This window comes from Odontesthes bonariensis, chromosome 5 (assembly GCF_027942865.1).
Source record: "Odontesthes bonariensis isolate fOdoBon6 chromosome 5, fOdoBon6.hap1, whole genome shotgun sequence".
Lineage (NCBI taxonomy): Eukaryota > Metazoa > Chordata > Actinopteri > Atheriniformes > Atherinopsidae > Odontesthes > Odontesthes bonariensis.
The window spans coordinates 32,723,456-32,746,669 of record NC_134510.1 but is presented as its reverse complement, the minus strand read 5'-3'; the positions used below and the strand labels follow the sequence as shown (position 1 = coordinate 32,746,669).

At 39.0% G+C, this 23,214-nt stretch overlaps 2 protein-coding genes across 2 annotated transcripts; both read left to right on the top strand.

Moving 5' to 3' along the window:
- Window positions 1-1,670: 1,670 nt before the first annotated feature.
- Window positions 1,671-15,324, top strand: tlr18 (toll-like receptor 18). Its single transcript, XM_075466140.1, has 4 exons — window positions 1,671-1,805; window positions 10,388-11,383; window positions 11,792-12,974; window positions 13,310-15,324. Exons 2-4 carry the CDS (start codon window positions 10,398-10,400, stop codon window positions 13,775-13,777), a joined length of 2,637 nt encoding a protein of 878 aa, XP_075322255.1. The 5' UTR covers window positions 1,671-1,805; window positions 10,388-10,397; the 3' UTR covers window positions 13,778-15,324.
- A 1,876-nt stretch (window positions 15,325-17,200) lies between these two features.
- On the top strand, window positions 17,201-20,861 carry s100a1 (S100 calcium binding protein A1). Its single transcript, XM_075466809.1, has 3 exons — window positions 17,201-17,302; window positions 18,631-18,780; window positions 20,543-20,861. The coding sequence occupies exons 2-3, from the start codon at window positions 18,640-18,642 to the stop codon at window positions 20,702-20,704; spliced, it is 303 nt and encodes a 100-aa protein (XP_075322924.1). The 5' UTR covers window positions 17,201-17,302; window positions 18,631-18,639; the 3' UTR covers window positions 20,705-20,861.
- The last annotated feature ends 2,353 nt before the right edge of the window (window positions 20,862-23,214 follow it).

Below are 23,214 nucleotides of genomic sequence, written 5' to 3'. Positions count from 1 at the left end.
TTCAGAGTAAAGACAAGAAGGACTGACAATTCCACTCTGAGCAGGGTCTGTGATGTGATATTACCCTACAAATCTGAACAGCTTGTTGAATGACATTTTTAGACTCAGTAAGTCCCAGAAAAAGTGATAGGGTCGTGCTTTTTGGGGAGTTTTTGAGTCTCTAGCTTTTCACTCATTTGATAATTCCTGCTTTTGAGTAAAATAAAGCAGAGCAGCAAAGCACTCAATGTTATCATGGGATTCAATGATGCAAGATCGACTCGCTGATAACAGGAGAGGCCGAAAGAAGAACAACACAACACAGATCAGTTTTTACCCCAATGTAAGGAGCTTTATATGGCCTCCAATTAATTCCTGGTTTTGAAATTCTGCTGCTTTTGTTTGACGCACCATAGTTTTCTTTTTTAAGCAATACTGAAGTAATTCTCTGCAGAACCAGGAAGAGAGAAAATAGATATATTCACCCAACCATGATGTGCATTGCAAACACACAGTTTGAGTTCACAACAGTTGAAAATGCATGGCAGCAGACTTCAGATGGATGGATCAGCCACCACTTCAAATATACTTGGTCCCACGTCCCACGAATGTATTAACAACCCTTTTGAAAACATTTGACACAAAAAGTAGGATTTTTTTTAGGCAGCTTTAATGTATTTTAACCCATAAATCGAGAATTGACTCTAATACATGCATGGGGTTTGTGTGATCCACTTACTTTTGAAATTGTAGTTATTACTTTCTTCACAATGATTTAGGAAATAGTCTTTTCATGTTAACTCAAAACTACTGCCTGGGGACATTTCCAAGAACGCTGCCAAGTCACAAAACCTGCCTAAAAGGACTTTTTTTTAGACAGACACCTCACAAGATCTCTTGCTAGTCTCTTAGCAGTAACAGTAAAAAAAAAAAAAGCCAAATTAAGGTAAATGTATCTTTCACATGCAGTGCAAGACTTAAATATCCTAAATTGGTGGAGCTGTTATTGTTATTATCATTATTATCATCGTCATCATCATTATTATTATTAAAAATACTGTTAAAATGTCAACAAACAAAAACCTTACATGGCCACAACTGTGATGTCCCATTAAATAAATAATTTACTTTTATTACAACTATTATTTTTATTTTTTAGTTCTTCATGTCACTTATTTCATGTCAGTGGTTAACATCCTTGCTTGAAAGGTTTTGTCTTGTTAGCTGTATTGTCAATCCACTCTGAAAATACCTCCCTTCTCCTAAACACACACACTGTGTTTATTGAGCTTTCCAGCAATTCACGTTAGTAGTTTAAATTCCTTGTGTATGACCTTGCTGGGACATCATTGTACTAATTTCCTGAGTTTGATATTAGTACTGACTAATATCTCCAGTATGACATCAGGCTTTTATTTGAAACTTTTACTTTGTTTCCTGTGATTGATGTGAACACAAAGGCAACAATAATGTCTAAATCTGGCATTTGAGAAAATAGTTGCAGTTTTCCCCATATTTTACTTAGATGAGGCTGACTTTTAAAGAAACCTGACACCCTTTAGCCAGAGTAAAATATTCTCCTGATACTTCCCACATTCCTGAGCTACACACACACACACACACACACACGAGCAGTAAGTGAAGGGTGAGTGAAAGGAAGTACGAGGCACATGAAGAGGGAGGGAGAGAGATGTAGAAAAGAGCTACAATAGGTTAACACACTCAGTGTTGAGTCACTTCTTACGCTGGGTCTAATATAAAGCACAGGTTAAAATGTGTTGTGTGGAGTCTGGCTGAAAAAGAGAGGTCCGTCTACACATCTGGAGGTGAGTACTGTCTCATGTCTGCTTTAAACCTGTTTAGTCTCAGTATACAAATAGAGTTGATTATGATGCTATACAAACCAGATCAATTGAAAGACTTGTGTGAAGGAAAATATCCCAAAGGTGTTCCAGTTATGATTAACATCAGCAACAGTGTAGTTGGTAGAGTGTTCACAGTGTGAATCTGTCTGTGTGTCTTTTTGCTGTTATCATGGCAAGATAAGCTCTTAACACACTTTCTGTGACAGGAGCTAGCAAATGTATCATTGAGCACTGTGGCAGTTGTTTATATCCATCTCATATTGTTTTGGCAAAACAGTAGCAAGATGCTTTGACAGTGTGTGGCTGAGATCAACATGGAGATCTAGTTTAAAGTGAGTCCATGAGAACATTTGGAAAAGGTTATCTAAGACACCACTGGCTCTCCACTTCATGTTCAAGTCAAACACTCTGTCTCGTGTGTGATGTTGCTAACTTTATGACTTTGTAGTTTTTCATTTCTGTGATCTGTATTTGGTTTAAACATATATTTTCTATGATGGTTGTAATCTGATTACTCAGTAACTAGTTGCACTGTCCATGAGGATGTGATTAAAATAAATCGACATGAAAACAAATTTGATTAGTACAATGTTAGGTTATTGGCCAGTTCTGGTCTGTTGAACAATATATCCAACGCAGAGCTAAAATACGGCACAAAGTAATGTTTTGTTTTAAATTATAGGTGGGTTTGCTTTTAAATATGTACAGATATTTCTTACAAGTGGTGTGTGAAATCCGAACGGTTGTCAACACGATGGACCAAAACAGAAGTAGACGCGTATTTAACTCTCCACCCGTCCAACAGGAAAATAAAACAATAGTGAAGATATTACAAATGATGATAGTAACAAGATTTCACATTTATTCCAGCATGTTCCAGTCCTGTTCAAAAAAGATAACATACATGTGTGCACACTGCCCTGCAAAAACCCAATCTCATCCATCACTGAGCAACTTCCCCAGGGTTATTGGGGTTTGAAGACTGTATTGCTCAAGGATGCCTCAATGCTGTTAAGTCAATCAGTTTGCTGTTTTCACTTCCCCTACCTAAATTTGTCTGCTGCAGGGAACAAACTTGCAACAACAAGAACATGTTGGCAATAGCAGGCTTATCTTTTTACACACACGGCTCTAGAAAAAAATGGGGGTTGGATTGTCCCGACTGGTCCACTGTCAAACCAGAAGAGATACAAGATTAGTCAGCTTTCTTCATTCCAAATATACATCATCAAGAGACAACTTCAACTTGCCTAACAATTCTGTATATGACCAGATGTTAATAAAAATAATATTTTGTTTCACCAAATGCTAAAGTTAACATTGTCCTTTTGAGCATACAAACATAAGCACCCGCACAGAGCGTCAAGCATGGCTACTGAATCAAGTTATTTGCTGGGGTTACATAAAACAAGCCAATGAACATCCCACTCATGCCACTTTGTCAGGACTGTCACAGAGCTGAGGTGAAGAGAACCCAAATGCAGGCTCACAGGCAGGAGACATGCAGGTAAGGGAGACAAATACTTTATTATAAGAGAAACCAAAATCACTGGAGTGGCAGGAAAAACCCTCAAATGTGAGCTCCAAAAGCACAAGAAACTTGACAGAACCAATTCAGACTGAGAACAAAAGCAAGAATCAAACTAAATTGTGATGAGGAAAGGATGGAGGAAAAAAAAAAGGTGTATAAATACTGAGGAATAATTGCTGAGGAAAGTGATGACAATCAAGATGCAGGTGTAGCAATCAGTAACTGAAACCCTGGTGTGAAACAGGAACAGAGAGAGGGCGAACGCTACATAATAAATCTGGAAGCAAGACTCAATAGAATTTTAACTAAACCATAACATAAAAACTACAAAAACAAGCAATCTGTGTAACTTGTGATATACTTACTAGTATGATGATGTCCCAAAGAATAAGTTAGAAGTGATAGAATGTCTCCAACTTTATTTTGACACAGTCAACAGCCTGCTAATCCACAACAAGGACATCCCTGCCAACACAGTCTCATGACAAAACGTGAAATACCTGCATTGATCCAGACTTTAAAACATTGCATTTCCATCATAAAGACTCAATACTTGTAGAATCCCTGTGTTACATATTTGATTGCAGTTTTCATTGTCGTTGTGATCAAATTTTGACTCGTTGTGAAGTTGATGAAATAATATGATGATGTCAATTCAAAGTTGACAACAAAAACACATATAAGGCCTTTGGACATTTAACTCCTGTCCAGCACAACCTTTTCCACTGGCCTTTCACTTTTTTTAATCTCCACTCCCACTCATGACTCATTATTTTTCTGCTTCACTTTCACATGCCAGTGGTTAGGAATCCAATGGTAAAGGTTAGATGCTAAATATGCTGGCTGGGATTTGAGTACACATTTGGACAGCTTACACATCTTAATCAATACTTCTGGCTCGCAGTCATCAATATGTGACACTCACGCTGGCCAATTTAATAACAGCCGGAAAATACTTTGCAATCTCACAATTTTTAACCTTGAATTGTGACACTAATGAAGTATGTTTTCCACATGTGAACAAATGTTCATACTTTCTCATTATACTGCATGTGCCAGCAGCTCACAGGTTCTGCTGCCTTTGACAGAGCAGAGTTGACAGGAGAGGCGTTTCTGAAGCTTGCTGGGCAGTACTGAGGAGGCTTTCCAAAAGTCTCTGGGGGGGGGGCTGACAAGTAGCTGGCTGAATCTTTAACATGCAAGGTCATCGGTTACGAATTACTTTTTCGCTGTGTGTGAAAATGTATGTGTGGCATAAGAGTGAGAGAAGTGTTTTTTTTGTGTGAGTCACACTTAATGGGCGAGAGTTGGAAAGCTAGGTGTCCTGATAAAGTGACTGAAGACGCAGTATGTGAGTCAACACAAAGCTGGAGAATCAGTTTACTGTTTTCTATTGATTTGCATGACCAACAGTCACTGAGCATTTCCTCTTAGTCCACTAAGAGGAAATACTCCACCACCTCATCCAGTATTTCCTCTTAGTCCACTAAGTCATGGGTTTGGGTGGTTAGTCCACTAAGAGGAAATACTCCACCACCTCATCCAGTATTTCCTCTTAGTCCACTAAGTCATGGGTTTGGGTGGTTAGTCCACTAAGAGGAAATAATGTATGTGTGGCATGAGAGTGAAAGGACGTTTTTTGTGTGAGTCACACTTGATGGGAAAGAGTTGGAAAATTTTGTCTTAGTCCACTAAGAGGAAATACTCCACCACTTCATCTTAAACCTGTTTTCTCACTAATCAGCAGCAAAATGCCTCACTGATGCACGAAAGCAAAAGCTACCAGGCTTTCATGACACGGCGATACTTGGCACTGTAGCATTATAAGACCTGTACTTCGGTGTTTTCTTGGATTCTGTTCAAAATCATAAAATGATAAATTACAACCAGGCTCAACATGTGCTTTAGGATACTCATCAGGCTCTCAGAATACTTTTTTTGCTGGCACCTGAGAAGATCGAGTATTAGGTAAACAAATTTAAAGTATTTTGAGCAGACCTTGTAGGTGGAGCCTATCAGAATTGCTTGATATTACAAGTTGCATTCTTTTTCACTATGAGAAAGCACACATTGTAACTAAAACTCTGATTTATTGGGGATTTGTTGGTGTTTTGAGTGCTTGATGCAAAATCTTTTTTAAACAGTTTCTGTCCAGGAGCCCAGTGCTTCAGTTTGTGCTGAAACTTCAGGGAGTTTGGTAGTGTTGCACTCTCTAAAGGCAAATCAGTTCTCAGTTGATTTCTAGTCTGAACCCAACGAGGAATGGACACAAGTGTTTTTGTAAATTGTTGTCGTGTTGTTGACAGAGTGTATGTTGGTCTCAGTCCCACATCACAGAGCTTCATAGTTTACACGGACATAACTCTCAAGAAACACGTAATATGGTTACATATAGTAAGTGTTGTTGATTTCAGAGTCAAATAGCAAATTGTTGGAAGTCAACTCTAGACTCCAACTTTAGAGACGACCAGAAAATCTTTTCAAAGGCCTTGTTCAAAGGCCACCTTCCACACATGTTTTATGCAGTGTTACTGAGACAATTGTAAGCATTAAAAACAAACTAACAAAAACAGTGTGTCATATGACAGACCTTCCTTTTAAGGAGTGTTTTAAGAAGCCCTGCTGTAACTAATAGCATTTGCAGTGGCTGTATTCCACCTCAGTGTGGCCATCACCCATAACATCGAGCCAGCAGCTGCAGAGCCCTGGTACTGAAACAGGATTCCAAGGTGGTAATGTCATCAATCACCTGTGTTAAACATGTCAAATGTTAGAAATGAAAAACATTCATAGTCTAATGCCAGAATAAAACAGTCCAGTGAGACATATTTTCGGTTTCTCATGCCAATGAGACACTGAGCTTTAACATTTAGGAACACTTTGCCTCAAACATGGCACAGATAGAAATTCAGATATTAACTGATTAACTTAATCATTTAGTTTTTTTTTTTTTTTCTAAAACACAATTTTGTTTGAAAGTCCCAGCCTTTTTTTTTTTTTGTTAAGTTTGGAACTACTTTGTAAAACACCAGAACCCTTACAAATGTTGATAGCATGTAGTTAATCCTGAAGGATGACAAGAGAAAAGTTGAAAAGCTAATCTAATTTAATCCCATTTATACCATCTATCAGGCATCAAGATCATTAAACAAAACAAAAATATATATATCTTGATTTGTAAGAGGAAAAGCCTCAGCACGTAAACATGATAACCTGGGAGCAGTGTTTATAGCTCGAACACAACTGCAGCTGTGTTTGTGCATAGCATGTAAACATGAAACCTCATTAAACCAGAGTAAAGCAATCAGTGAAACAAATCTGCTGTGACTTTGATCTGTTGTACCATATGGAGGGCAGTGGGTAGCACGTGTTGATGACAAGAACTGTTCCACCTACTATTGACTGCTGGGTAAATATCAGATTCAGTTATAGGGCTTTGAGCTCACAAGATGACGCTTTTCGTGACTTATCAGACAGATATCACAGTTTAATCAATGATTAAATGTTTGTTGTCTCCATCAGCTGATGACGGTAGTTTTCTTGGCCAATTCCAAGATCCGATTTTGTTAAGGTCTTAAAGGTCATTCAACCATAAAAAAAAAAAAAAATTAAAAAAAAAAAGCCTCATCTCTCTATCATTCTCTTTTAGAAATAATGTGCTTGCACTTCCTCAGAGCCTGGTATCTATTCAAAATCTAACAGAGAAGGAATAATAGTATGTGTAAGGGACGGGACAGAGGACCCAGAATTTCAGCCAGACGGCAAATAAAAGGTTAACAGGTTTATTGCAACAAAGGAGTTCTGGACAGGACTCACCAGCAGCAGGACTGGAACCACTGGGGACGGAGAAACAGGTCAGTGGCTTGCAAAGATCCAGAACAATGCTCGGGAGTTCTGAAAGGTTGCCACTAATCTTTTCAGAATCCGTTCGTGGCTGGGGGCAGAGGTTCTGTTCCTAACCAGAACCAGGGAGGCAGAAGCAAACAATCCTTTCAAGGGGCTGGGCAGGAGACGATAGTCGAGAGGCAGAAACGGGGGTCGGTGTCCAGAACAGAGATATCCAACGAGGGCAAGGCAGAACAGGGAAATCCGTGGGGAATAACATGATCATGAAAAAGGTCAGGCAGCTCTCACAAATCTGGTGTCACCTGCCTGTCAGAAGGCTGAATATAAGGGCTGATGAACAGGTGTGAGTCATGAGTCTGATTACTCCGCAGAGCAGCAGCAGGCAGGTGGATGAGATGAACTAATAGCAAACAGGGAGAGCAGAGCAGGCAGACGAATCAGAATCATAACAAGTATGTATCGCTTTACATTATATATTATTCCCTTTTATCTCCCTATAATATCCCTTCTTTTGCACTCAAGCAACAGCTATAAAGGGTGTGTCTCCACTTTTGTCACTGCCTTACAGGCCAGATTGTGACAAGAAGCAAATATTTTTATATACAGCACTGATCTCAGGTTCATTAACATGGGCTGGATTCCACTGTTGCACCTGTGAAAAAGCAGAACTTCTTCTAAGTGGAATGCAGCACTTACTGTTTGTCTGATTTCAAGATTTCCTTCAATATTGATATTTTCTTTGATATATTGATAATTCACATGTTGACATTGAAATAAGGAGAGATTTTCTATATATTGCATTTCTTCTTATCATAATTTCCAGTTAAGTTGTTTACAATGTTTTAGATCATGAGTTAGTTAGGATAAAGTGCTTCTTTTCTGTTTTGATCTCGGTTCAAGATGAACGAAGTCATTGTTTCCAGACATTGTCAGTTATTGATTTTAAATGTGACAGGCTATATGAAAGTTATCTCTCAGATATTATATTTCTCCCTTGCACGTGCTCTCCCGGGGTTTCTCAGTTATCTTTTAAACTCGTACTATATAGACCTGGTAGAGAGTCAGGCTGTATGTGGAAAAAACGTGAGCCTGAAAAAGGGCCATATATCTCTGTAAACAACTGTAACATTTATACAAGCCAGCAGAGAAGATTGACGTTAGAATTAGATTGGAGTCTGCAGCACTGCCAGCATATTTGTGCATATTCCTTTTACAGATAAAGTTACCAGAAAACGGGAACACCAACAAAATTCTACACAACAGATCCTCACATGGAAACATTCTTGTAGGTTAATGTCAAACTAGGAAAGGGTCATATACCGGAACTGTTAACATTTCCTTGTTTTTCTCTTTTTGAGGCTGAGGAATTTGGCTGGCAAATGTTCAAATAAATGCATCATAAGTGACGGATATCTTACTTTTGAATTTTTTCTTTTAACTGGATGTATTCATAAGAACCTGGATGGTCAAGTACTGTTTGTGACCAATTTGATAGTTTCTACTGATAGAATGCCTTTCAGTCCAAAAGAAAGCTGGAGGTACCCTTCCAGTTTTCACGTAAAGAAAGACTCAAGGCCAAACAATTAGAAAAAGTCAGTGTTGACATCCATTTTTGAGTTGCATAAAAAAGCAACACATATAAAACTGTTAAATCCAGCTTGAAAAGCTAAATAATCATATTCTGTATGTATTTTTTTTTATAATTTCTAGACCGGGACTTTCACCTAAAAACTAATAATGCATTTTAAATCGTTTGAGTAATTATTTAACTGATTGCCACGGTGTCACTTCCCAATTATATTACATTTATTTTTAACCTTGTCTTGTTTGTGAGGAGTATGTGAAGTAAAAAATATTGATGTCCATCGAACCTGTCAATATTCCCTGAGCAGCTGTTCTTTGCAGGCCAGATAATATACCTAAGGATTGTCTTGTGTTCTCTCTCAGACAATGCTTACATGGTTAGGAAGTAATATGATGGCCACAGTCTGATACTAATTCTCATGAAGAATAAATTCTTCATTCTTTGAATGAAGAAAGATTTTCTGTTTTTAAGAAAGTCTCAATGAGTTATTCAGATGGCTATTGACCTGTGACAATAGAGTGCAGCAAAAATTTGATGGGAAAGGAATAAATTCATGTTGTATGCAATATAACAATTAATCTAAATCATTCTTTTTTAAAACAGCAGATATTTCCATTATGAATATCTGAATATATCCTCTCTGATCTAGATTTCTATTAAAAACTGATTTTGATAAAGCCAAATCTGTGATTTATGCCAAAATTTTTACTTTTAATTGTTTTTGTTCAAGTCATGACTCCTTTCCAGGTGGTTGTCCAAACTATTAAATATTAACAGACAGCAATCTAGTACAATTACTTATTATCGCCTAAAATAAGAAGGAGGAGAAAATAAAACTAAATCAAATAGGGAAACAATGTCTTTCTTCACTACCTACATCAGTTCAGATATGTTTATTCAAGCCACATAACTCCGAGAGAAGATAAGACTAAGACTGTTTGTTTAGCCGGTGTTATAAAGTTTTATGGTTCCTCCCCGTGAGGACCAAAACAACGACCTTGACCTATAAATACAGAGTTGAAGAAAAGGTGATCTAAAAGTGAGCAGGAAATATAGGGTGAGTGCTTTTTCATTGTACAATGATTTATTCCTGGTAAACTGAGGAGCAGGTGAGGAAGTCCTTTTTTAAATGCATGTGACTGACATCTGTTGTGCTGTAAAAATAAAGAAAAGTTATGACCTAATAGAAAATTACTGATATCTTAGAAAGGTACACTAATGTTAATTTCTTGGTCTTCCTCATGCTGCCAAAATACCCCAGACCAGTCAATCAAATTCCATCTGAGGGTGTCTTGGACTCTTAAGTACCAGAACATTAGCAATAGATCTTGTAGGCCTTGTGGGTTGTGGGGTCCCAGCAGAACATGGACTGTAAAAAAGATGAGCAGTGTTGCTCAGTTTACCTGTCAGTGGTTTCAACCATCATTTAATCATGCACTTGAGTAAATATGCACGGGGTACAAGGTTTAATGGGTCATTTAATACAGCAAATATGGAAAGAGAATACAAAATATCTGCAGCTTTCTAATGCAATAGAATGAATAATCCAACATAACATCTCCTGTTCTTATTACTTTTCAGATCCATCACAATGATTTGGAATTTGCTTCAGTTCTCTGGTCTCTTTTTTGGAGCTCTCTCTTCCCCAACTCCATCTTCACCAACCACCGGCACCACTGAAGAAGGACCCTGTCGAATCCACAACTTTGGCCAGTCTGCAGACTGTCGCGGAAGACAGCTTGACCACATCCAACTAAAACAATTTCCACCTACAGTTGAAGACATTGATCTCTCCTACAACGGACTTCATTCCGTCTATGCTGGGGACTTCAACCACCTCCCTCAGCTTCGCATCCTTCAGCTGCAGTACAACAACATTTCACACATTGATGATGATGCATTTAAAAATAATACACTACTGGAGCATCTTAACATCTTTAATAACTCCCTGAAGGAAATTCCAGCGACAGCTCTGGCATCTCTCTTGAATCTGAAAGAGCTCTACATGTCCAACAACCTTTATAAACATGCCACTTTGGCTAATAGTTTCTCCAACTTGGTAAAACTCCAGGTTCTGTCTATGGGCGGCCCCATGGTGATGGGTCTTCAAAAAGCTGATTTTCAGCCCCTGAAGAACATCAAGTTACAAGGTTTTGCTATCAAATGCTCCTCTAATCTAATGTATTACGAGTCTGGAAGTTTAGAAGTCATTCAGACAAAGCAGATGGGCTTTGATATGGTCATAGATCAACGGCCAAATGCTCTCCATCACATGCTACGTGACCTTGCAAACAAGACACTCAGTGTCATTCAGTTTCGTAACCTCTTTGAATTCATGTACTACATGGGAGAGGATGATATTTTTCAGGGTTTAAAAGACATAAAAGCCTATCAGCTCATCTTCCACAGAGGCAAATTCAATGAGAATCTCTTAAGAATGGCTTTATTGAACTTACAAGTGGCTCCTATCAAAAAGCTGAGACTACAGTACATCGACTTTGCCCGTTCAGCAACATTTATTGATAGTGGAACAGGCTCCAGCATCACAAACTTGATGCTGCATCAGTTGGATCTTTGGTGAGTATTTTAGATCAAACTGTATGAGTGTGAGATGTTGATAAAAATGTTGCATCACATTTGGCATGCTATGATTTACATAACAATGCAGGAGACACTATATGACAAGTTTTAATCTTCTCTCAAAGAGTTTTAATTTACTATTCACTCTCCAGGACCTTACATTCTTGCAAACACAAGCAGTTTTACCAAAATCAGGTTGACAAAAAGTAGCTATATGGGAGTGTGGAATCCACCAAATAGTAACAATAAAACTGAGCATTAAGAAACGTACTATGACGTGCCTATTAAAGGATAAAATGAACAAATCACAGAATCACAGCCATTTAGATAATGTAAAATCAATTCTATAGACCCAGAGTAAAACTGCTTCATGTACACAATACTAAAATACTCACTTTCTTGTAGGTATATCAGCAATCCTGATGTGCTGAGATTTGACTGGCGCTTCACCTGGCTCAAGAAAATTAAGCACCTTTCTATTCAGTATGTCTATTTCAACTCTGTGCCTTGCGATTCCTGGGCTGAGATGGAAGGCGTGAACCTTCTGGATGTCTCTAATAACAGACTGAAGAATGAATATATCTTCAACCAGAGGTGTGATTACAGCTATTCAATGCCAAATCTACACACTTTCAACCTGAGCACCAATGACCTGACCAGCTTAAAAGATTTGTCTTCTCTAACAAGGGCGTTTCGGCAACTTCAGGTGTTGGATCTTAGCAACAACAAACTGGGATCTATAATAGAGAGCCAAGACTGTGTTTGGAAAAAAAACATCACTCGTTTCATCGCTCATCATAATAATTTTGCAAGTGAAGCTCTCAGTTGTCTGCCCACCACAGTGCACTATTTAGATCTATCCTACTGCAATCTGGACCAGCTAGACATGGTGTACTTTCAGAGAACCACCAACTTGAAATTCCTGCTGCTAAGTGGTAATAAAATAAAGTTTATCCCAACTAAGTGGGAGAGCCCATCACTTCAGTTTCTTTCTCTGGATGGGAATTCATTTGGCCTGATTAGCAAGGCATCCTTCCAGCACATGCCTCAGTTGTCTCAGCTGAGGGCAGGAGACAATCCTTACCACTGCACTTGTGAGCTTCATGCTTTTGTCCAGGACACGCTTTCAAAAGAAAAGGTTAACCTCACAGACTGGCCTTGGAACTACAAGTGTTATCATCCTGAGGCATTCGTCAATACAGTCATCTCAAAATACTTCCCTAGTCAGGTAGCATGTGATATCCGACTCGTCATCATCATCAGTGCTGCAACTACTGCAACGGTGATCCTGATACTTGTTCTGATCTGCTACATTTTTGATCTTCCGTGGTACACAAAAGCCACATATCAGATCATCAGGGCCAAATACAGAGCTCACAAGGAAAAAGCAGCTGGGGAAGTAGGGACTTTTACCTATCATGCCTTCATATCCTACTGTCACTCAGATGCTGACTGGGTGAGGGACCAGCTCTTGCCCTCTTTGGAAAACAAAAGGAATCCTTATCGTCTGTGCATTCATGAGCGGGACTTCATGCCAGGAAAATGGATCATCGACAACATCATTGAGAACATTGAAAGCAGTCGTAAGGTAACCAAAAAGTAGTCTTGTAATAGAATAAGCTCTGGTATAGGCCACCACACCAGCAGTTACAGTAAATGAAGACCTGAAAATCCTTTTTATGAAATGAGATTTGTGAAACCTGAGTAGGAGCAACATACAGTATATCAACTGACGGGGTAGTTAGCATGCACTATCTGGGTATTGTTAAAAATCTGATGTTGTTCATAAAGCTTAACCGGCTACTAAATCATTCCCTAATATATATGTTGCTATGCTTAATGCATATATGTTCACTTAAAGTAATACAAACAAACTGTGAAACACTACTGCAAGTATAATTTTTTGTTTGTCCTCTTTCACAGGTTATCTTTGTCCTCTCTCGAAACTTTGTTAACAGTGAATGGTGCAATTATGAGCTGTACTTTGCTCAGCAGAGAGCAATGGGCAAGACCTTCAGCGACGTCATCCTCGTGGTGAAGGAGCCCATTGATCCAAGCTCTTTACCCAGCAAGTACTGCAAGCTGAAGAAGATGCTGAGTAACAAGACATACCTGGAGTGGCCCCAGCAGGATAATCAACAACCGTTTTTCTGGGCACAGCTCAGGAGTGTCCTGGGCAAACCCACAATGATCCGTGAGGGGAAGCATAGTGTGAGGAGCAGGAAATCATCTGAGGGAGGAATTTCTGTGATTGGAACCCCTTTGGAGGAAATGATTCCAGATGAGGCCATACCTGATGCAGGCAACAAAGTAAAACTTAACAAAGAAATGAGTATAAGCAATGATGTTGAGCTGCCAAATCAGAGACAAATACCTGTGATGAAATTTTGACCCAAAGACTGAACAAATCCATACATATTGCTGTATTTTCTCAGATTGTCCTAAAGAGACTTTTTTGTGTGGGTGGTGCCAGTTTGGGAGTAGACACCAACGTGAGATGACAGACCAAAACACAATCCCTCCCTACCAATGGTATTCCCGTCATGTTAATCTGGATGTTTTCTACTGCATTTTCCATCTGATCACTTAGGCTTGGTGCCCTGCTGACAGGCAGTGAAAGACCAGCTCAAATGAGATCAGCCATGTTGCACTCTGTGGTGACAAGTGCCTCACTGTAAAAGCACTTTGCTCTGTAACATTTTTGGCCCTTGGAGGTATGAGATCAGTAATGTTCCAACTCTGATATTAAAGGTTAAATCCAGACTCTTTTCATGTGTCGTTCCACGATGGTGGAATGACCTACCGAGTGCTACCAGAACAGGGTCCCTGAATATCTTCAAGAAACTCTTGAAGGCCCAGCTCTTCAGAGAGCATCTCCTACCCTGGCACTTACCCTGTACTTCCCTACCCCCTCTGCTAAATGCAGAAACATAACCAAAATCAGGAGGTTACACAAAAAGACAGACACATAAACACATACTGTGCCTTGAACTTGTGCTGTAAATGTTGCATTAACAGATATTTGACCACTAGGGGGACAAAAAAAGCACTGACAGACTGCCAGCTCCTCATACAATAGTGATAATAAGCTTATAGGTACAATCTGCTGTTCCTTCTCATATCAGGTATGTAACATTTAATCAATTGCTAAATTAAAAAAACTGTCAACTATTGATACAGAAAACAGAGTATGATTAAGACAAGCAACAGTAAGATGTGAGAGATGAAGGTCTGTCTGCTTAATATCTAAACTTGAACGTGTTTCTCCTGTGGTGTGACAGAGAGTTTAATGATCTCACTTTTTATACAGTTGATTGCGCCATATTGCACCTTACTTTATCACTTCTTGTTTTTAAGCAGTGTTTTCTGAATTTCATCAACAGCCACTGTTTTCGTGTTCTTGATAAAATTGGTTTGAGCTCAGTCTTTAGCAAACCTCCATCATTTTTGTAATGGCATTTTTTTCTTCTGGTAATTTTGAAGTTATTTTCCTGTAACCTTTAGTATTGAGAGAAGATCCTGGCTCAACGTGTGCATCATTTACCGATGGCCAATATTTGAAGTTTTCTGTAGAGAGTGTGTGAGAGAGAAGGAAAGAATATTAATGCCACACACAAGTCAGCAGTCCAGTAAATCATCCTGCATTTGCATTAGTGATAGATCCATGCCACTGTATATGAAATGCTCCATGTAACAAACAGACTCTTCTTGATATAAACTAGAGTAACCGGGAATATATGAAATGATAAAGTATTTTGTATAGAACATGAAGTATTGAGATGTTTACTTTCTGATGGAAACTTTTTGCATTCATTTGCATACTAAAAGCACAGTATGTGCCTTATGTCAAATACATCTGTAATGCTGGATATTCATCATTTTTGCCAAACAATAATGTTGTAATATTTTGTAATCAGTAATAAAATTGTTAATCATGACTGGTAAAAGAATGTCTGTATATGGTTGGGAACTACACCAATCAGAAACCAGACATGGATTCTTCAGATTCTCACACTTAAGAGACATATAGTGTACTTTTTGAAGGTCATAGGTGTAATTAGTCTCACATATTCATATCAAAGAAATTAATTTAACTGTAAGATTTCATTTTCTTTAAACCAAGAACAAAAGACCTGTCACTGGACTGAAACAGGATGGAATTTTGTTTCACAAATTAGCCAAATATTGAATTTGGAAATATTGCTTTACAGTTAAGATACTGCTTGAAAGGATATTTGAACTCATTTTGCACTGATACCAGGAAAATTAGGCAATTATATCATAAAGATAGCCTGTGTTTTATATATACATATATAAAAGTACTTTGACACCAAAGTATCAAAGGTTTCGTTGTTTAATATTTCAACAAGCGTATGTAAAAAATCTTTAAAACCTTCACACAGTGATAGTGATGCAAATGATCTCCAAGAATTCCAAATGACTAACCTGCACCTAATTTGCATTGCCACTTGACCTGCACATTGAGCTCTGGCATAATAATCCCCTTCTTTGTAAATTAGGTTAAAGAAAAGCCTTTAACACACCTAACAAGCATTATAAATTAGCTGGAAAATATAAGCAACTGCTTGAGTCGTTTTTTCTCTGACTTTGTATTTTATTTAGCATTATTTAGCTGTTTCCATTATTTAGCTGTTTCCAGTCTTTGTTGTTCCAGGTCAAAAATTCACAAGTCTCAATTTTTAGAACAACACGAAGATCTACAATTTAATGATTGTCAGAAGTCCAAGAGTATCGATTAAATGGACCTTTTTAGAAATTCTTTTGTTGGCAGTTTAATGTTAAAAAGACATAACCAAAAATGACCTTCAGTCTTTCTTTGATCTTGAAGTTTTCTTTCCGTATGTGGCATTTAAATAACTTATAAAGATAGAAAATTTAACAGCATATAGGATCTTATACAAAAAAACAGAGTTATGAGGTCATTCAAGTTAACATCAATCATGAACAACCTCTCTCTGCCCCTGCATGAGAGCGTAGGAGCAGCTCCTTAAGCAATAGATTGATCCACCCACGATGGAGCAAAGAGCAGCACCGCAGATCAGTCATCTGCACAGAAATCACACTTTTCAACAACAGCTCGCAGAGATGTCTGAAACAGAAAGTATAACTGTTTATTAATTAAAAACGTTATATAAATTGGAACACAAAATAATCTAGTCCGTACCAGTTCTTAAAACTGGGTTTATACAACCTCAGATTAATTACAACTCCTATCACCTGAGATATTTTTGTCATTTTCATTTTTATTTCATGTCTTTAGTAAATATAACCCTTTTATCTGTGTATTCTGTTTATGTTTTCTTTTGTATAGTTTATCATTTTATGTTTATTTCTAAATGTGTTATGTTTGTTTTATATTTCACGTTATGGCGTTATTCTCTCGTGTTTAATATGGATCACAGTATTAATTATCCTCTGACTCTGAGTCAGTCGAGACTACTGTTCCAACAAAGCTTTATTAGGTGATGAACCACGAAGCTTGAGTGTTTGCCAAGGAGAAAAGAAGTGCCTTACATCAGTGTTTCCCGACCCCCAGTGCCCTGCATGTCTTCCATGTTTCCCTGCTCCATCACACTTGATTCAATTAAATGTGTCAGCTCTTCAGGCTCTGCAGATGGCTGATAAAGACACAGTGATTGGAATCAGGTGTGCTGGAGCAGGGGAAGGATGGAAAACATGCAGGGATGTGTGCGTTGAGGGCCAGGGTTAGAAAACACTGCCTTACATGGCCACATGGCTCACCTGTGCAGCGGCTGATGGAGCTGATGCCCGGGAGGAGGCGCCTATCAGATCGTGTGGCGTGTTTGAACACAGGTGGCAGCAGCCCATAAAGCTGATGAGGTGAGGGTAGAGCTCAATCCACTTTCTCCAGCACCTGTTAGCGTCACTATCCAGGTAAGCTATCTCTTTTGGCGTTGTTATTCTTATATGCAACACTTTCAAAAGCTGCTCCTGTTGAGTTGCTGCCACAGTTAATTTACACCAACTTTGCACTTGGCATTCGAAGGCTTGTAATTAGCTCCCTTAACGCGGTGAGTGCAAACAATAAACTGCAATCATCTTCAATAATTAGGAGATACTGGAATAATTCAGGGGGTAGTGTTGTATGTGTGTTCTTTAATGAAATGTTAATATTAACACCTTCACTTACTCACGCAGGTGGCTGTTCATTATTGATTCAACCATCACTCGATAGACAAAAAATAAATAGATCATCAAACGGATGTGCATGATGGAATACGACTAACCTCTCTGCAGTTAATCTGCTGCGTTGGGGCATCAGGTGGTTCATGTAACGTAATGCAGGGCCCAATTTAAATGTATTTTATGTGCAAGCTGCCCTGCAGGGGGTCTGGCCTTTGTCCTCCACTGGCTCATGCAGGTGGGAGGTGATGTGCCTCTGCTCCCCTGTATCTGCTTCTCCGGTATCAGAGTGAAGGACAAGTGTAGGTTGGATGTTTTTACTTGGGTTATCATCCCTGACCTCTGTAGGCTATCTGCTTGGCAAAAAAAAATGGAAGTTAGTTTTTGCACCTTGATTAAATTTCTCTCGTTTCCTAACATTTTGTTGTGGCTTAAATACTGAACAAATAAGTCTTTCCAAGAAAATAAGCAACTGTTTTGGGAGGTTGTTTACTTGCACTGCAAGTGTCCAAAATGAGCAGAAATCTATTTTACAGATATGTTGAAATGAAGTCTAAGTAGAAACTGTATTTTCTGTATAGAAAATGTATTGAAGCTGTAGTTCAGATTGACTTTTCACTATTGCTACCAAATTTCCCAAGGTTGGAAATATAACTGTTAGTCACAAAAGCTGCATTAAATGTTTGTCATATTGATACTGTTGCTCACTATATTTAGTGGTGTATAGCCCAAACCTATATAGTGTTTTTGTTCCTAAACTCTGGTTGTATTTTTCTTATCCTAAAGGATGGCCATGTCAAAAGAGATAAGGAAACATTGACCTGAGATGCACTTCTATACCATGTAGAGAATTATCAGCGCTGCCACTTGGCTATCTCTGGGCCATTTTACTTTGCAAATTTCCTATGCAAATGAAATAAATTCCTCTTAACCAGAGCTGTCATCTATAGGTCTGAAGCACAGGGCTTTTTTTATTTTTTTTATTTTTTTAAATTTAAAAGGACAATAAAAATGGTATTTCTGTCAATTATTTTTGTACAGTACAATTATTAATTCTGCCTTCCATGTTGTAATGACAGTACAGCAAAATGAGTGCCAATCTGCAAGGAGCCATGGAGGACCTCATCAAAGTCTTCTACCGCTATTCTGGGAAAGAGGGTGACAAGTACAAGCTAAACAACAAAGAGCTGAAGAATATGTTGCAGGAGGAGCTCTCAGATTTCCTCACGGTGAGTAAAGGATAAGATTATCTTTTTCTTGCATTAAGAATCGAGGTTCCACGTGTAGCGCAGTACTTGTACAGCAATATGCAGCAAAGAGGCCACAGCAGCTTCTTCTAATGGCAGGATTCTGGTGCATTACATTCTTAGCTCTTAAGGCTCTAGCATGGTTGCCGCGTCTGCTCGCGCGAGCGGTGTTGATGACGTCACGAGTTCGTGCCCGCCACAGGACCCTATATAGTGGCGCAAGTCGTTGCGCGCCAGTAGTTGCAATTTTCTCCGTCACAGAGGTGGCGCTGCTACGTGAAGGTTACCTCTACTCTACAACCACGAAAGTGGAGAAGAAAACAATGCCGCTGTCAAGAGCAGGAATACTGTAATTAATGATACTGCTGCAGTTTTCGGATCATTTTAATTTTTTAATTCAGTTAAAAGAGGTGAAGGTTTGAAGCCCCCGGCATCAACAGAGTCTCTGCCCTCTTCTTTGCCTTCACGTATCTGTCCCGTAGCTTCTTCCACACATTCTTAAGGCGGTAGCATGGTTGCCGCGTCTGTCACGGCGGTGTCGCACCGTGACGTCAAAATGACGTTTCAGGCATGGCGCTTCCCTTGAAAAGACGGCGCAGCGCGTTGTCGTGCACCAGTCGATTTTTGTAACTTGGCGGCGCCGAGCACAACGAACCGGATGGACCGATGTGAGACCAGGCTCAGTGAGGAGGTGCGTTTGTACAGGCAGCTGTACGAAACTGCAGTGAAACAGCACAGGGAGCACGTAAACTCCCAAAACTGGTGCAGAGAGATGTGCAGAACTTTGGGGAAGGAGGGAGAGTTCTGTAAGAATGTGTGGAAGAAGCTACGGGACAGATACGTGAAGGCAAAGAAGAGGGCAGAGACTCTGTTGATGCCGGGGGCTTCAAACCTTCACCTCTTTTAACTGAATTAAAAAATTAAAATGATCCGAAAACTGCAGCAGTATCATTAATTACAGTATTCCTGCTCTTGACAGCGGCATTGTTTTCTTCTCCACTTTCGTGGTTGTAGAGGTAACCTTCACGTAGCAGCGCCACCTCTGTGACGGAGAAAATTGCAACTACTGGCGCGCAACGACTTGCGCCACTATATAGGGTCCTGTGGCGGGCACGAACTCGTGACGTCATCAACACCGCTCGCGCGAGCAGACGCGGCAACCATGCTAGAGCCTTTACAGAACTCTCCCTCCTTCCCCAAAGTTCTGCACATCTCTCTGCACCAGTTTTGGGAGTTTACGTGCTCCCTGTGCTGTTTCACTGCAGTTTCGTACAGCTGCCTGTACAAACGCACCTCCTCACTGAGCCTGGTCTCACATCGGTCCATCCGGTTCGTTGTGCTCGGCGCCGCCAAGTTACAAAAATCGACTGGTGCACGACAACGCGCTGCGCCGTCTTTTCAAGGGAAGCGCCATGCCTGAAACGTCATTTTGACGTCACGGTGCGACACCGCCGTGACAGACGCGGCAACCATGCTACCGCCTTTACAAGTAACTGGTCTTTCTGCACCTCGTTGATTTAAATTTTTGTTATCGTACTCGACAAGCTCAGTCTGACAGGAAAAGCATGAAATGGTGATGTAAGAACTTTGCATTCATGCTTATGACACAATCTGCATTTAGTAAAGAGGACTGTGGTGCAGTAGGCCTGAAGTTTAAAATAACCTAATTAAGCTCAAAAGTGAGTATTTGATTAGTCTATTGTCTAGTACATTTTATTTTTTCAAATCTCAATGTTTCTTTTAGGGCAACAATGATTCTGGCGTGGTCGAGAGGATTTTGTCTGACTTGGATGAAAACAAGGATGGTGAAGTCGACTTCCAAGAATTTGTTGTTCTGGTTGCTGCCCTGACGGTTGCCTGCAATGACTTCTTTGTGGATTGTGTTAAGAATGGCACGAAAGATTGAAAGTGTCTGAAAACTTTGCGATTTACACAATCTACATTGTCATGGATGTAAAAGTTTGGTACATTACATTGTAATGTTGCAAAATATTTATTTGTGCAACTCTTTAATTTATCCTTTAAAGGTCTTCCATCTTAATAAAGATGTAATGTATAAACTGTTTCTGTGCATTGGTTCTTTTTGGGAAGAAGGTTAAGCTGCTTCATCTTGCAGTATATTTTAGGTGAACCTGAGCAAGCTTCAGGCAACCACAATGTGGAACTGAGGTGCTCACTAACATATTTTCAAGGTTTCTGCCAAGTTGAGTTTGAGTATTAATGAGAATAAGTCATTCCTGTTAGACTGATCGCCTGCAACACCACCTCCACTGCATCAGGTGTTTGATCAATGTGACGAGGCGCAGACCAGCGATGGGATGCTGTAGCAAAATGATTGTTTTATATACTGTTCAATTTAATCTAAACTTTACATAATGGTTCTGACATATTGTATGAGGTTCAAAAGAGGGTGTGGTATTAAAGATATGCTTTGTCATTGTGAGAATTTCTGTGGAGCAAAACCATGAGCAATATTACCTGTTGCAGGTTTTTAGTTTAAATGTTTTATTTATTTTTTTTTTTTTCTGTTTGAAAGTTGTTTTGAGCAGAGTTACAGTGACCAGAAGTAAAGTGTGAAAACCTTTAGAATTTTATTTTGTACAAGTGGGAAAGTTATTAATGCGGCAGAATTATTCAAGGCATTTAAATAAGAATCTGAAATGTGGTATACAGTATTTCAGATCGTGTTGTATCCTCAATGACGGTGAGTAACCAGCACCAGCAGATGGAGACAGACTTCAAGACACCCAAGCTGAAAAGGTCCTGAAAGCCAACGATACTACATGCTGTACATCCTTACTCCATGCTTTTTTTTTTTGGGGGGGGGGGGGGTCAAACTATATATTGAGTTTTAAAACTTAGATCTTAAGCTAGTAATGCAGTGCCATTATCAGAGCTGCTGCTTCAAAACAGGCTTCAGCAAAAATGGAGTCTCAGTTTGGAGAGTGACAAATTTACTTTATCCCAACATGTACACATTTCTGTTCACCTATGAACTTCATGAACGAAGATGGGGGGGGGGGAAAGCTTGTTATTTAGGCAAGCTCAATAACACTGAGACATGTAATCTAGATAATTCAATTCAATCCATTTTTGATTATACGGGATCGATTTACAACAGAAGTCGTCTCAAAGTTCAGTTAAAGACCAATTCAATTTGAATCTATAATTTGATTCAATGCAGCCTAATCCAACACTATCGTACTTTAAAATTGTAGTTCTTTTTTAAAAAAGTGCTTCATGGCAGAAAGGCACCTCTATCAGATAAAAACAAACTTTTGACCAGTTGGACAACAATGTCAGGACAGAGACATAAACAAAAAACACTTGATATATATCCGCTGGAAAAAAGAAACACAAAGTTAATGACAGTATAAATATTTAATGTGGAGACTAAGGAGAGGTGCATCATGGGAGGTCCTACAGCAGCATAATTAAAGTATTGGTTCAGGGTCACCCAAGTCAGTGCCGTATAAGCTTTCTCAAAAGGAATAGTTTCAAACCTAATCCTAAAGGAAGAGAGGGTGTTTGCCTCCCAAATCCAAGTTGGGAGCTGGTCCAACAGAAAGGGCCTGATATCGTCACCAGCACAATTATTCAACCCACTTTGCATCCACTGCTTCTTATAAGAGGATTTTGCATTTCATTCTGCGTTTTGAGGGAGAAGCCTCCTAATTTGACAATATTGCCCTGCAACCATATGGGTGTTAAAGGACATGTTTATCCTAAGGTTAATACAAAGAAAATTGTGTATTATATACTGTGAATGAAGTGGATATTCAAATGGTGAGTGGATTTTCCGATCTTCTGATGTGAATCACATAAACCCACAAACGTTTAGATTGTTTCTATTATGTAATATATTTTCTATGTGTATTATTTTATCAGTTTTATCAGTTTTTTCTCTTCCCATTGATGTGCAGCCCTGCTTTGATTCTCAATTCATGATTACAAAAGCTGTCTTAATGTGTAAAACTATCTCAAAAAATTATATTGAAGTATGTTTTGAAGCTGTTACATATGGCATATATTGAATGGGCATCGTGTGCAGTCCCGGTCCACCGTGATTTATACCGCATATTACAATGATGCATTACAGGTGAGATTTGCAGCAAATGTGGCTTTTTATTAGTAGTGAGAGTCATGACAAATTCAATATCCTGACTTCATCTTTGGTGGGACGGTTGGGGGACAATGTTTGCACATGCATATATGAATGTGTGTTCTCTGGCATCATAGTGTAATAAAGTTATATTTAATGATTTGTATATGTGCTTGTGTTATTGATGTAAAAATAACAGTGCAGACACATGAACGCCAAGTCCAGTCTGATTTGCTCAGGTGTAAATATAATACAGGAATGGATTTGCTTTCTAACAATTAATGGGTTTCAAAGTAAATTCAGTGACAAAACTT